The 13545-nt window shown below is 42.9% G+C and overlaps 1 protein-coding gene across 3 annotated transcripts in view; it reads left to right on the forward strand.

The window, feature by feature from the left end:
• The window catches only part of MRAP2 (melanocortin 2 receptor accessory protein 2), a 37509-nt gene that overhangs the window by 5560 nt on the left and 18404 nt on the right, over positions 1-13545 (forward strand). For 2 of the 3 annotated variants that reach the window (XM_012638206.1, XM_012638205.1), the window contains exon 2: positions 12203-12336. In XM_012638206.1, the coding sequence (XP_012493660.1) occupies positions 12210-12336 (127 nt within the window). In that variant the 5' untranslated portion in view covers positions 12203-12209. Of the gene's footprint in view, positions 1-12026; positions 12083-12202; positions 12337-13545 lie in introns of those variants that run through there. The other variant, XM_012638204.1, reaches the window with a different exon arrangement.

The raw sequence follows: 13545 nt of genomic DNA on the forward strand, positions 1-13545 counted from the left end.
ACATGATTATCCTATTCTCAAAAGTTGTGACTTATTTTCTGACATCAGTGTAGTAAATAATCAAGGGAAAAATGATTTTTTGTTAGGGAATGGGATATATTTGAGATTTTATTATTTGCAGGACCAACTTCCAGACTAGATGATGATGTTATTTTGGGATTATGTCAGGACACAAAGTGATTTTTTTTGCACTGGAGTGTGAGAAGTGCTTAGTCCTATTGGAAAGAGGGGACGATGCGCATTTTTGCTTCTCTTTCCTTGTGAACACGATTCTTGCATCCATTATAGAATTGCTGAGGTGTGAACTAAAAAAGCATAAGATGAGAATCTCTTTATGAGATGCCAAAATGATGGATGTTAAAATCTGGGATTAATTGTTGCTCATGTTTCTGTTATTGAGACCTGTGTAATTTTTGCCTGACTGGAGAACATTAGTAAACTTTCATAACCCTCCAAGTGAGAATAGTTTGTAAGCTTCAAAACTAGGTGCATTTGTTTTTCTTGTGCATAATAGCACAGTAATAGCAAAAACAGCCATTGTGCGAAAACGGGGCAGGTTGAGGGAGGTGCTGCCTATGGGCTGGCTCTGAAGTTGCCTGTGGATCAAGAAAGAAAAATCAGGAGATGCGTGAGGGGATGTGGTTGTAAACATTTCCTGTCTTTCTACACACCTTTGTGCAGATTGTTCCAGAAAATATAATTCTATCTTGTGTGGAAAAAGAAGGGAAAGAAACAGAAATTTAAGATGAAGATCTGGAAACTATCATGTAAACCTGCATCCTATTCCTACCAGTGCTTTAAAATTTCTACTAAATTATCCCCTTGGAAGAGGAGAGTTAACCCATATTTTTGGGAGTCTGAAGCAGAGGCCAAGGGTGACAGAAGCAAGTACATGTTTAAACATTTATTTGATACTTGCAGTTTACTCTGTAGTGAAATTGTACTTCTTGAATATAAAAAATAGTCCTTCAAGTCTTGTAAAGTTGATGCTCCAGGAAGATGAACGAGGTATGTCCTGAGACTCTGGGGGCTATTTGGCATCTTCCGACCTAGGCAAGGTGAGGGACCCTACTTTTATCCGCTCACTTTATAAGTCCCCTCTCATCTGGCCAGGCACCTCCCTGCAAGATGAGGTGGCCGGGGGGTACCTGGAGCCCATGCTCCCCTTGCTCCCTGAGCCCTGGTTTATTATGCTAAGGTGGCAGTGAGTGAGGTCAGTGGCAAGACTAGACAAGACACACATCTAGTTTAAGAATCCCAGACCTAGCAGGATAAGAGGGTCATTAGAAAGCTCACCTTTTCTGCTGCTCTGTCTCAAGCTCTTACATAAAACACTGCTTTATTTTTATTTGTTTATTTTTTTAAATTTTTTTTTTATTTCAGCATATTACAGGGGTACAAATGTTTAGGTTACATATATTGTCTTTGCCCCGCCCGAGTCAAAGCTTCAAGGGTGTCCATCCCCCAGACAGTGTGCACTGCATCCATTAGGTGCGAATATACCCAACCCCTCCTCCCCTTCCCACCTGCCCAACACCTGATGACTGTTATTATTATATATGCACATAAGTGTTGATGAGTTAAGTCAGTTAATACCAATTTTATGGTGAGTACATATGGTGCTTGTTTTTCCATTCTTGTGATACTTCACTTAGTAGAATGGGCTCCAGCTCTACCCAGGATAATACAAGAGGTCCTAGATCACCATTGTTTTTGTGGCCGAGTAGAACTCCATGGTATACATATACCACATTTTATTAATTCACTCATGTATCGATGGGCACTTGGGTGGTTTCCACATCTTTGCAATTGCAAATTGTGCTGCTATAAACATTCCAGTGCAGATGTCTTTTTTATAGAATGTCTTTTTTTTCTTTTGGGTAGATGCCCAGTAATGGGATTGCTGGATCAAATGGTAGTTCTACTTGTATCTTTTTGAGGTATCTCCATATTGCTTTCCACAGAGGATGTACTAGTTTGCAGTCCCACCAGCAGTGTATACACTGCTTTACTTTACATTTTATTTTCTGTGGAACAGAGACAGAAACACCTGATCCCTCTCCTTTTCACTTGTTTGTCAAAAGAATGATTCAGCTCGGGCCATAATGAGCAGTACGTGCTGCTTGGAGACCGATACCACGAGCAAAAAATACAAAGTAGTCTTATTTGGCAAGTCATCCTCAAAGTGATTTAAGATATGACTGTTTGCACTCTACTTAATCTTACGGTGCCCAGGGTTTCAAAAACTCCACTAATTAAAACTTAAAGCGTGGTTGATTTCCTACTGCTATTAAAATGGTCTAATTTTAAAGTTTAAAAACTTTAAAGTTTTAATTCACCTAGCCATGATGTTTTGGAATAGCAGCTATGTAAATGAGTGCAAGGGTTCGGGGAGGGGCAAAGTCTCATTTCTAGAGAGTCCGATTTATATTCTCCTGTTATTAAAATGAAAGATCAACGTATTCCAAGTAATGGGATTTGAGAGAAGAGAAGGATCCTTACGGGCTGAAATAATTGGACAGGACTTCATGGAGGTGGTGACTGAGCCCTACCCTAAAAGGCAGGCGGGAATCAGAGAGGAGGGAGATAAAATCTGGTGGGACAGGCAGAATAGAGTGGGCACAGGCTCAGAGGACCAGATTCCTGTGCTGTAATGAGCCCTCCCTTTCTGAATGCCACTGTTGCACCTGCTGTCTGTGTCATCAGGGTTTTGTGTTGCCCCTTGACCTCTGTGTGTGTGTACATGTGTGTATTCGAGAGCATGAAGCTCAACGGGGGAGAGAGGGTGGTTCCAAATACGAGGCTGAATTCTTTGAGGGTACAGGTCTTGACTTTTTGACCTCCACTAAATTTTTCATAGTTTAGCTCATAATGTTTAAAATATCCTTGTTGATCTGAATTGACTTATACTAGTTTTAGCATGTTCAGAATGAGTGTTTTTTCTCCTCGAAGGGTATGTTTACGAGAACTTAATGAATGTATTTATTTTGCAAAGGTTTTCTTTTCAACACTATATTTGTTTTCTAGTTACAGTAAGAATGGTATAAAGTAAGTCATTTTAATGGACTTTCTAGGACAGTTCAGTTAACTCATCAAAGAGAACATTGTTTTCCCAAAATTAATTTCACTGCTACATTAGTTTGCTAGGGCTGCCATAACAAAAATACCACAGACTGGTGGCTTAAAAAACAGAAATATATTTTCTTACAGTTCTGGGGACTGGAAGTCCAAGACCAAGGTGCCGGCAGGGTGGGTTTTCTCTAAGGGCCGTAGGCTTGCAGCTGGCTGCCCTCTCGCTGCCTCTTTACATGGTTGTCTCCCTGTGTATGTGCGCCCTGGTGCCTCTGTCCCTGTGTCCTAATCTCCTCTTCTTATAGAGACACCCATCAGATTGCATTAGAGCCTCCATTTAACTTGATCACCTCTTTAAAGGCCCTATCTCCAGATACAGGCACGTTCTGAGGTACTGGGGGTTAGGGCTTCAACATGTGAATTTGAGGTTGGGGACACAATTCAGCCTATAACAGAGCTATATCCATACGATAAAACAGTTGGTGCTCTGTATCTGTGAGTTCCACATCTGTAGATTCAACCAACCGTGGATAGAAAATATTTGAAAAAAAAAAGATAGTTGTGTCTTTAGTGAACACCTACAGACTTTTTTGGTCATCATTCCCTAAGCAATGCAGTATAACAACTATTTACATAGCATGTACATTGTATTAGGTATTATAATAATTTAGAAATTATTTAAATTATACAGGAGGATATGCATAGGATTATATCCAAATACAGAGCCATTTTATATCAGGGACTTGAGCAGCCATGGGTTTTGGTATTTGTGAGGGGGCCTGAAACCAATCCCCTGTGGATACCAAGGGACACTTGTGTGCATACACACACGCACACACACACACACACACCCATAATTTTTACAAATAGATATACATGGTAGAGTTTGTGATGCAAGTAGAAAGCAACTGGTATTTTATTAAGTTACAGAATCATAGATCTGGACGAAATTTCACAGCTTCCCTTTCAGTCCTTTTCCTTTGTTTTTAGAGTGGGTGGGTATCTCAGCCAGGCGGGTAGCTCTCCTGTGAGTGCCATGGACAGAGGCGCTGTAATGGGAGTCCCCATGGAAGTGTCTGCTTGCTGTGAAAATACTCATGTCACCTGCTAGCTCTCCTCTCTTGCAAAGGTTCTATATTGTGAAATTATATCTTCCCCACTTGGAGGGTGCTTAAGATAACTTTTTGTCTACAAAATAATTGTTAATGATAGTTGTTAAAAATTTTCCTTACTTGGTAAAATAAAAATGTTGACAACCCTGTTTCCCAGGTCCCTGAAATCCAGCTGGTCTCCAGAAAACTTTCCCCAGAGATTGGCGCCGGTTTAATAAGATTAAGGTGCTCCCTCTTTGTCATCGGGAAACCACTAACTTTAAATGTAATCCCTGAGGAGGACCTGAAAGCTTTGGAATGGTAACTTGTAATGGACTTCTCCTGAAATGAAGTGGGCTAATGACAGGGACAACAGAAGGTGAAGTTAATGAAAAGTAGTGTGTTTCCAGGACCAGTCAGGGTGAGAGGCTGCTGGGCTGGCGTATTCTCCTAGCCGTCTGTGATTTGCCCTAGGGTGAGAAGGGTGTTTCCTTGCAGCCTATGGCCAGTGTTCCTTTTACTTGAAAAGGGATCCCCACAGGGTTCTTGAAAAGAGCAAAGCTGGATTCTTGCAGCTTGGTCAGGGAGAAAGGACCTGCACAGGGAGGGGTGCCTGGATGTCTCAGCACCATTTTTAATCCTCTTTTTCTTCAGAGAGCTCTCAGTTACCCTTCCCTCAAGTGCTTTGATTAGGAAGCACTGCTTTTTATTATTTTTAATTTTTTAAAACAATTTTTAGAACCTTTTTATATTTTGTTAAACTAGTCACAACATAACATTTACCATTTTTGAGTGTACATTGTTGTGCAGCGATTACAACTGTCCATCCCCAGAAGTTTTTCAGTATCCCAAACTGAAAGTCTGTACCCATTAAACAATAACTTCCCACTTACTCCAACCTCCAGCTTCTGATAACCACCATTCTACTTTCTGTCTCTAGGTATTTGACTATTCTAGGTACCTCATCATCTGATCTTAACTTTTGTTTCCCAGACCTTGTAAAACATGTTTTCTGTCTGCTTGGCCATTTTATTCCTTATTGTAATTCAACAAATGAGTGCACTGGTTATAAATCTTTCTCCTGTGGCTGGTCAGCATGACTCAGTCCATAAGGGCCTGCTCACCCCGGAAGAATGAAAATCCAGCTCTCTGAATCTGCAGAGCTCGGGGCTGAGATGCAACTGTACTTCAGGGATATATGCTCATGCCTTCTCAGGAAATTCTCCCCAGGTGGAAGTTCTAGAGCTTCTTTCTGGGGTGTTTTTTCCCTGTGTTGGCATGACATTCTTCTCGGTGTCCACCTGAAGTCTCTGTTAGAATGGGAGACCTTTGCTTTCAGGTTCTGGGTTGAGAAGGAGAGTGAAATAAGATAATTCTATGGCTTCTTGACATCATGGGAAGCAGATTCAAGAAGCATGTATTGCATGTCTTCTTATGAGCCAGGTCTTATGTGGTATCTTAGTCTATTCCTGCTGCTGTAACAAAATAGCTTAGACTGGGTGGCTTATAAACAACAGAAATGTATTGCTCATAGTTCAGAGGTTGGGAAGTTCAAAGTCCAGCTACCAGCAGATTTGGTGTCTGGTGAGTGCTGTCTGCTTCATAGATGGCACTTTGTTGCTGTGTCCTCACATGGCAGAAGTGGGCAAGGAAACTCACTAGAAACTCTTTTAGAAGGGCAATAATCACTTGTACAGGGTTGAGCCCTCATGACCTAATCACCTCCAAAGGGCTCCATCTCTTAATACTATCACCTTGGGTATTAGGTTCTGACATATGAATTTGGGGGAGGAAGGTACCAACATTTAGCCCATAGCATGCGAGTTGCTGGAAATCCATCAGTGAGCGAAGCAGAGGAGGCCCCTGCCCTGATGGTGCTTACGGAAAAAGAGGCCAGATGAAGAGAAGGCCAAGGGAGGATTGGTTTGTGCAGTGCTATTGTAGGCTTCACTGTGGTGTATTACAAAGAGCTATTACCATCTCCAAAAAATCCCCAAAGGCTCAAAGACAGTCACTGTCCCCCCAGCACCTAATAGTTCATGCAATTAATATTTTCTGGACTGAGTTGTAGAGTCCTACAGAGCCAGGGAACACTAACTTTAAAAATCACTTCCTAGTCTATTTACTACTGTATAGGTACCGAGGGCATAACTAGAGGAGGTGGATTTATGAGTCCAAACTGCTTGTCCCTTTGTGACACCAGCTGGTAGAGGAAGGATGCAGCACAGCTGGCCTTTACCTTTGGTTTCTCAGGTGTCTTTGCTGGAAGAGGGAGAGGATGGTGAGTAAAGAGGGTGACTTCTCTGTGTTGTGCTGGGGGCAATTGTTCCTGGGAACAGAAGGAAGAAAAAGCTAGGAACAGGTAACTAATGAGATGTTTATGGTCCAGGCCAGAACAGAGGTTGGTCCTGGGTGGCATGCCTACTTTTTGAGTCTGAGGATTGAAGACAAAGGAGATAGAATGATTGCAATTGGGAATTTTGATCTCAAATCTGAATGGACCATTATGTCTCCCTCTGTACAAGCTGGTCACTGTGGGTCTTTGGATCTGTGGCATTGGCTGGCAGCTTCTTGGAGCACCTTTCTGGCTGCACTGTCAGTTGTGTGCTCTGTGTGTGTGTGTGTGAGCACGTGCACTCATTTTTCAGGTTTCTGGGCCTCTTTTGGATCCCTCCTTAATGTGCTAGTCCTGTGCCTGAGTTGGTGGTCACTTTAGAAACTCATCTGCTGATGCTTAGCCCGTAACGTGGAAATAAAGGTCGTCCAACTCCCAGGAAACAGCCCCCTTAGCACGTGTACCATCATGACCTATCAAGGATATTGACGAAAAGCCTTAATTCACTCCTTAGGAAGTTCTATGCTGGGGTACCTCTCCCCAAATTCGGGGGAGAATTGTTTGATCTGTTTTTAAGAAGGAAAAGAGAGCACCCAGGAGTGATGTGGGAACCAGGGTTGGAGGAGGGAAAGCTGGATAGTCTGAAGAAGGGATGAAAGTGATGGGAATGTGGGTGGGAGAAGGGGTGACGGTTTAGTGAAAGGTGTCTGGGGCCTGCTAATCACAGTTCCTCTGTTTGGATTTGCAGTTCCCCTCCAATAGCCTGGCCTGGCCCACACTCCCCTGTGCACACCTGGAAAAGGTAAACTTCCCTTTAGTGATAGCTTTGAGGTGCAGTCGTAATTTTTATTTTTGCTTTTGTTGGCAGTGGTGCTTTCATCTGCTCAAAAGAGCAATTTCTCTCTCTCTGCTGCTCCCGGAAGCTTGTTTAGGACATGTTTCCTGTCAGAGAAGTTATATTTAATGACTCTAATATTATGAAGAAATCTGACATTCGGGAAATGTGGGCGGGGGAGGTGGTGCTCAGAAGTAGCAGAGGCCCAGAAGGCAGCTGCCTGTGGAGCTGCCCTTTCCCGTTTGTTGTGTTCAAGAGAGAGCAGCTGCCGGCTTGTCAGACCCGTGAGCGAGCCTGGCGCCAGCCTGCCTCTCCCTCGCTGCACGGATGGCCCTGCGGCCTCACTGTGGCAGGAATATCGGCTCTGGGGGCTGCTGCCTAGAGGTGCTGGTAGTTTCCCAATGATGAAACAGTTCTAGCTTGTGTTTTGGCAAAGCTCAGAGTTGACCTTGGGCTTCAATCATGGGGATTATACAAAATATTGCCTTAGCACAGCTTTCTGTTGCCTATTGTCTGTCTTTCTGCATCTCATGGTGTAAGCTGATTAATTTGAGACGTGGGTGAAAAAATATTGCCTCGTGGACTTTTTCAAGGGCACCAGCTGACCGCTTCAAAGCAGAGGGCAGGGGTTCTGTCCTCCAAAACTATCCCTGGGAGTCAAGGACTGAGGAAATAGCCAGTGGAGACAAACCCCCTCCATTTATGCGAAGGCTACCAAAGGGGTGGCTGCTTGAGGGGAGCTGGTGTCGCTTGTCATCCTGCATCCCGGAGAGCCTGGGAGGGCCAGCTCTGGCACTCATTCAGCCTCGTGTCCAGGTATCTGTCAGAGCTGTGCTCCTTTCTCAGCACGGCCTTTCCGCTTTCAGGACCTTTGCACATGTAACCTGCGTGTTACCTCTGGCACTGCCCTTTGGTCACCTATCCCTGAGTAGTTCACTTAGATGAAAGGGACCAGTGTGAGGGAAAGAAAAGGAAGGCGTGAATAGATACTGTCTCTGTGGTAGGTACGAGGATGAGATTTCCTGACAGCTGACACTTCCATAGAAATATTTTATTCACTCGTTCCTGATCAGCCCCGGGAGGTGGTGTTGCTGTCGCTTTCTGACCTGAGAGAGCAGCAGGGAGACCTGCTGGTCCCGTGGGCCTTGGCAGCCACAGACGGGGTCACCACTGTGTGCCGACGTGGCTGCAGGAGAGCAGTTCTCAGGTCTGGGGATGCTGCTTAGAGAGAGAACTGACAACATTCTCCATCTTTATTTTCTTCATTGGTTTACATACTTTTCATTATTTTTCTGTCCTACATGAAGCCTAGTGCCTCCCTCTGCTCTGCTTATTACATTGGCTGTGATGTTGATTTCCCATAAAAATGATATGATCAAACCAGATTTCATCTTATTTTCCTAAAAAAAAACCCCAAAATTATTATCCTATTTTTGAGTTGGTAGAACAGCATGAATCCCAAAGATATAAATGTTGATCATTATGACTTTTAATCAATCTAAATGAATGCCTTTTGAGTTATTTGTTTTCTATTATATGATCTTATTTATTTATCTAGTATACAGAGGTCGATTGACCACAAGGTAAATTGGATAGGAATTGGCTGACTGCAGAGTCAGTGGTGTCTGAAAAACAAATCTAGGCTTTTCTGTCCAGGTGAGCATTTCTTAGCTAATAATAATAGCACTGACTACTATTTATCGATCTTAACTGGGGTCTTGGCTACTCACTTTTCATGCAACATCACATGCAGTCTGTATGGCAGCTCCATGGAGTAGGTACTGTTAGCATCGTCATTTTCCTAGTGGGAAGACGGAAGCTCAGATCATTCTTTTTTCATGGCTCTAGAGCAGAGGTTGAGAAACTTTTTCTGTAAAAGACCAGAAAGTAGATATTTTAGGCTTTGGGGGCCATACCATCTCTGTCACCGCCACTCAACTCTGCCAGTGTAATTCACAGAAGCCATAGCACATACAAAAACAAGTGGATGGCTGCGTTTCAATCAAACTTTATTTATGGACACTGATAGTTAAATTTACTATAATTACCTTTTTTACAAGTTTTTTATTTTTAATTATGGGTACATAATAGTTGTATATCTTTATAGGGTACATTGATGTTTTGGCACAGGCATACAATGTGAATTAATCAAATCTGGGTAATTAGAGTATACATCACCTTGGGATTTAAAATTTCTTTGTGTTGGGAACATTCCAATTCTACTCTTTTAGTTATTTTAAACTATATCCTAACTTATTGTTAATTATTGTCACTTTGTTGTGCTATGAAATATTGTTTATTTGATCTAACTATATTTTTGTACCCATTAACCATCCCTACTTTATCCCCTCCCCACCTCCCACTACTCTTCCCAGCCTCTGGTAACTGTCATTCTACTCTCTCTCTTCATGAGAGCAATTGTTTTTAATATTTAGCTCCCACATATGAGTGAGAATAAGTGATATTTGTCTTTCTGTGCTTGACTTATTTTGCTTAACATAATGTTCTCCAGTTCCATCCATGTGGTTGCAAATGGCAGGATTTCATTTTTTTTTGTGGCTTCATATACTTTTCTTATGTCATAAAATATTATTATCCTTTTGATTTTTTTTCAACCATTTCAAAATGGAGAAAACAGTTTTCCCTTGCAGGCTGTAGAAACGCACAGGTGGCGGGCCGGGTTTGCTGGCCGCTGGTCTAGATGAGAGGATGGAGGGCAGGGGTGGGGTTAGGAGGGGTGGTAGGAAGACACTCATGCCAGAGGGAGCAGCCTGCATGCTGGTGGCAGAGAGCACAAAATACTCGAGGAAATGCAATAAATGTGTTACGGTTTGATGGGGTATGAGGCAGAACGGCTCAAATAAGAGGAGACAGTGGGGCCCAAGTCATGACCTTGGGGGACATTTTAAGGATTTCGGCTTTGTCCTTATGGCAGTGGGAGACCATTAAAAGTGTTAAGCAAAGGAGGGACAAGTGCAATTTGTCTTTTTGAAAGATCACTGGCTGATGAGTTGAGAATGGATCCCAGGGATTAATAAGAGTGAAAGTAGAAAAACCAGTTAGGAAGCCCGAGAAGTGGGCCAGGTGGGTGACGAGGGGGTTCCTTAGTGGCCAAAGCCAGAACTCTTTCCTGACAACAGTGTTCTCAGGCAGTCATGATGATCAGTTTTGTAGATGGGAAATGTGGCTGGGAGAGAGATGTCTTGCCTGCCAATATCACAGATGGAAGAAGAACAGAGATTAAGACACTGGTCTTCCAACTTCAAATGCAGTGCCTTTTCCTGTGTGATATGAAATTCTTAACATTCTCAAATGGAAACTATATTTATCCTAGTCTACCATTTATCTCTGTACCCTGCAACTGAAAAGCTACTCCTCTCTTTCTCTCTCGTAAGTGCCCATAAATGAGGCTAATGCTTCTTAGGTTTGAGTTGTTAATTTTCATTTCCCGAGGAAATTTATTTCATCATTGAGGGAAATAATCTCTTGTTCAAATGATAAAAAGGCCAGAGATGACACTGTGGTAATGGTTTTATTATTTTTTATGCTGGCATTAGAAAGGTAATTGAATGCTTACTCAAAGTAAAGGTCAGCTTTTCTTATGATTTGTGTAGCTTTCTTTCCCAAATGAGAATTAGCGCATTCTTTTCTAGCTTTGAAAATAAGAAGACTTGTCTGGCTGGGCCCTCAGCGTCACATCCCAGTTCCTGACACTGACACACATCTCTGGGTCAGAGGAACCTGTCATTTGAACAGTATGATGACATGGGGTTGGTGTCCCTTTCAATTGGGTCTGTGTCTGGGGTTGGGGAGGAAGGAAAGGTGAGACTCATGCCTTGGGGCGGAAGGGTGGCGGGTGATTTTCCCTCAGCTCCCCTGAGGGTTGTGCCCTAGAGGAGGTGCTGAGTGATTCTGCTGTGGTGGGTGAGGGAGAGGGAACTTCAGAGAGCTCCTGGGGGCCCAGTGGTAGTGCCTGCTCAGCTAATCTCGGTTTCAGCTGAGATTTCATTAGATTTCTCCTTCTATTATTGTTATTTGTCAATTTGTCTCCCTTTCTCCACGATAAGGGAAGGCCCGTGGGGTGCCGATCTGTGTCTGTCTGCACAACCACGGAGTGCAGCGCCCTCCGCACAGCAGATGCCGAAATTCAGTAACCGACACAGGCTGCGCTGACTCATCACCTTTGGCATCTGTGCTGCACAGTGCAGCATCTTCTCCCAAAGCAGTCAGAATGTTCTAGTCTAAAGTAGTCACAGTTAACAAAGAAGCTATTTGGGAAACCCTGACAATATGACAAATTTTAGGAGCAAGCAGTGGGTAAATTGTGGACTTCTGTTGAGGGTCTTTTCCCATCATGCAGCTTTTCTTGTCCACTTCGCTTTTGTCATCACACTTGGGTTGCTCGTCTTCATGGCTGCATAGTAGGTGCACAGTGACACATACTGAGCTGGTTCATTCCTGGTACTATTGCATTTATTTTCTGTAGGCTCTTGACGTACTCATGCAGGTATAGGTGGTGAGGCTGAAGTTGTAAGCTCAGAGATTTTGATGTACTCTCTCCCTCCTTCCCTTCTTTCCTTTATCAGTTATTGGAAGTTGGTTATATGCCAGGCATTGGGTTAAGTTAACAAAAAAATATACGGCGTCTGACTTCAACTACATTCCAGTCTAGTGGAGAGACAAGAGGAAATATTGGCCATGTGGTATGAGGTGTGGGCTGCTGGTGAGAACCTCTCCCTGGCCCGGTGGGTGGGACCTCCTTGAGGCCTTTGCCACTGAACTCCCGAGTGTGGTCAGGAGTGATTAGGGTATCTGTGCAGTTGTGGATGAATTAACAGGTTCTGCACTTGCCTTTCTCCCTTTGTACAGGGTGGAGATGTCTTCCCAGAGGTTAATTTCTAACAGAACCTCCCAGCAATCTGCATCTAATTCTGATTACACCTGGGAATATGAGTATTATGAAATCGGACCAGTTTCCTTTGAAGGACTGAAGGCTCATAAATGTAAGTCTTATATAATTCCTCATTGTGAGCATAATATGTATTTGCCTCAACCTGTGAAATCCCCAGTGATTAGTTCTCTGGAATAATCTATCTTCTTACAGAACTCTGTCCTCTACCTTCAAACCCCCATGAAACACCCTCTCCACACATAGGCTGATTACTCAAGCATGGTATTCCATGAGGGCCTGGTGGTTCTGATTGATGAACTTAAAAGATTCTCTTCTATTTGGAGAACATGAATCAATGTCAATCTCAGACTGAAACTTTTTAAAAAGCTTTAACCATTCCAGCTCCCCCAAACTGTTAATGTTTGAACTATCAAAAATGCATACCAAAATAGAGTCTGAAACTATTATTTGAAGAATCTTCTTTTGTAACACATAGTGAACAGCATCCTTTCTTCCCGAGTGGTTTTTGGAGCTGTGGAGAGCAATCTATCAGTGTGTGTTCATCATGACAGACGAGAATAGCCTGAGATCATTCCTAACTCCATATTATAGGCAGGGATTGGGTTTCGTGTTATTGGAGTGATTAATGATCCATCACAGAGCCAGGAAATGTAATTCGGTGAAAGGTTGCTCTTCAACTGCAGTCATAACTGAATGCTGGCTAGGCCGGCGTGAAGCATCCTTGTTTCATGAAGTAGAGTTGACATCATAGGCAGGAACTGCTGGCCCATTCCAGGGCCTGTTGTGGTTACCCCATAAACATCCCTGAAATGTTCGCCTGTTTCAGAGTGAATAGCCACAGCACTATAAAATTTTTACATTCATAACTGGTCCAGATTAGTGGGACACATCAGGAAATATAAGAGAGATTAGAATCAAAGATGCAAATGTAGCCAAGGAAATGCATTTGTCCCTTTAATTGTTTCCTGGCTGCTTCTGCTCTGACCTGTCTTGGCATTTATGATCCCTCACACCCAATTGGTACTCCCTTGCAAGGAGAGCTTTCTATTTTTGTTCCTTAAGCAAAATTCATTAACTAAACCACATGTCCTTTACTCCTAAAGTGAATAGTAATAATTAAATGCTTTCCCTCGATCCTATATTGACATCTGTTCAGTATTTCTTTGTGGGGGAAAAACAAAAGCACACGGACTCCATTAGGGCATGCTGTCATTGATTATCCGATAGAAGGCTGTTATAGTCTGGATGTGAAGTCACCCTCCTTAATTTACTTAAATTCTTTACTCTGATGTTTTTCAGG

The sequence above is a fragment of the Propithecus coquereli genome, unplaced genomic scaffold, assembly GCF_000956105.1.
Source record: "Propithecus coquereli isolate 6110/MARCELLA unplaced genomic scaffold, Pcoq_1.0 Scaffold127, whole genome shotgun sequence".
NCBI lineage: Eukaryota > Metazoa > Chordata > Mammalia > Primates > Indriidae > Propithecus > Propithecus coquereli.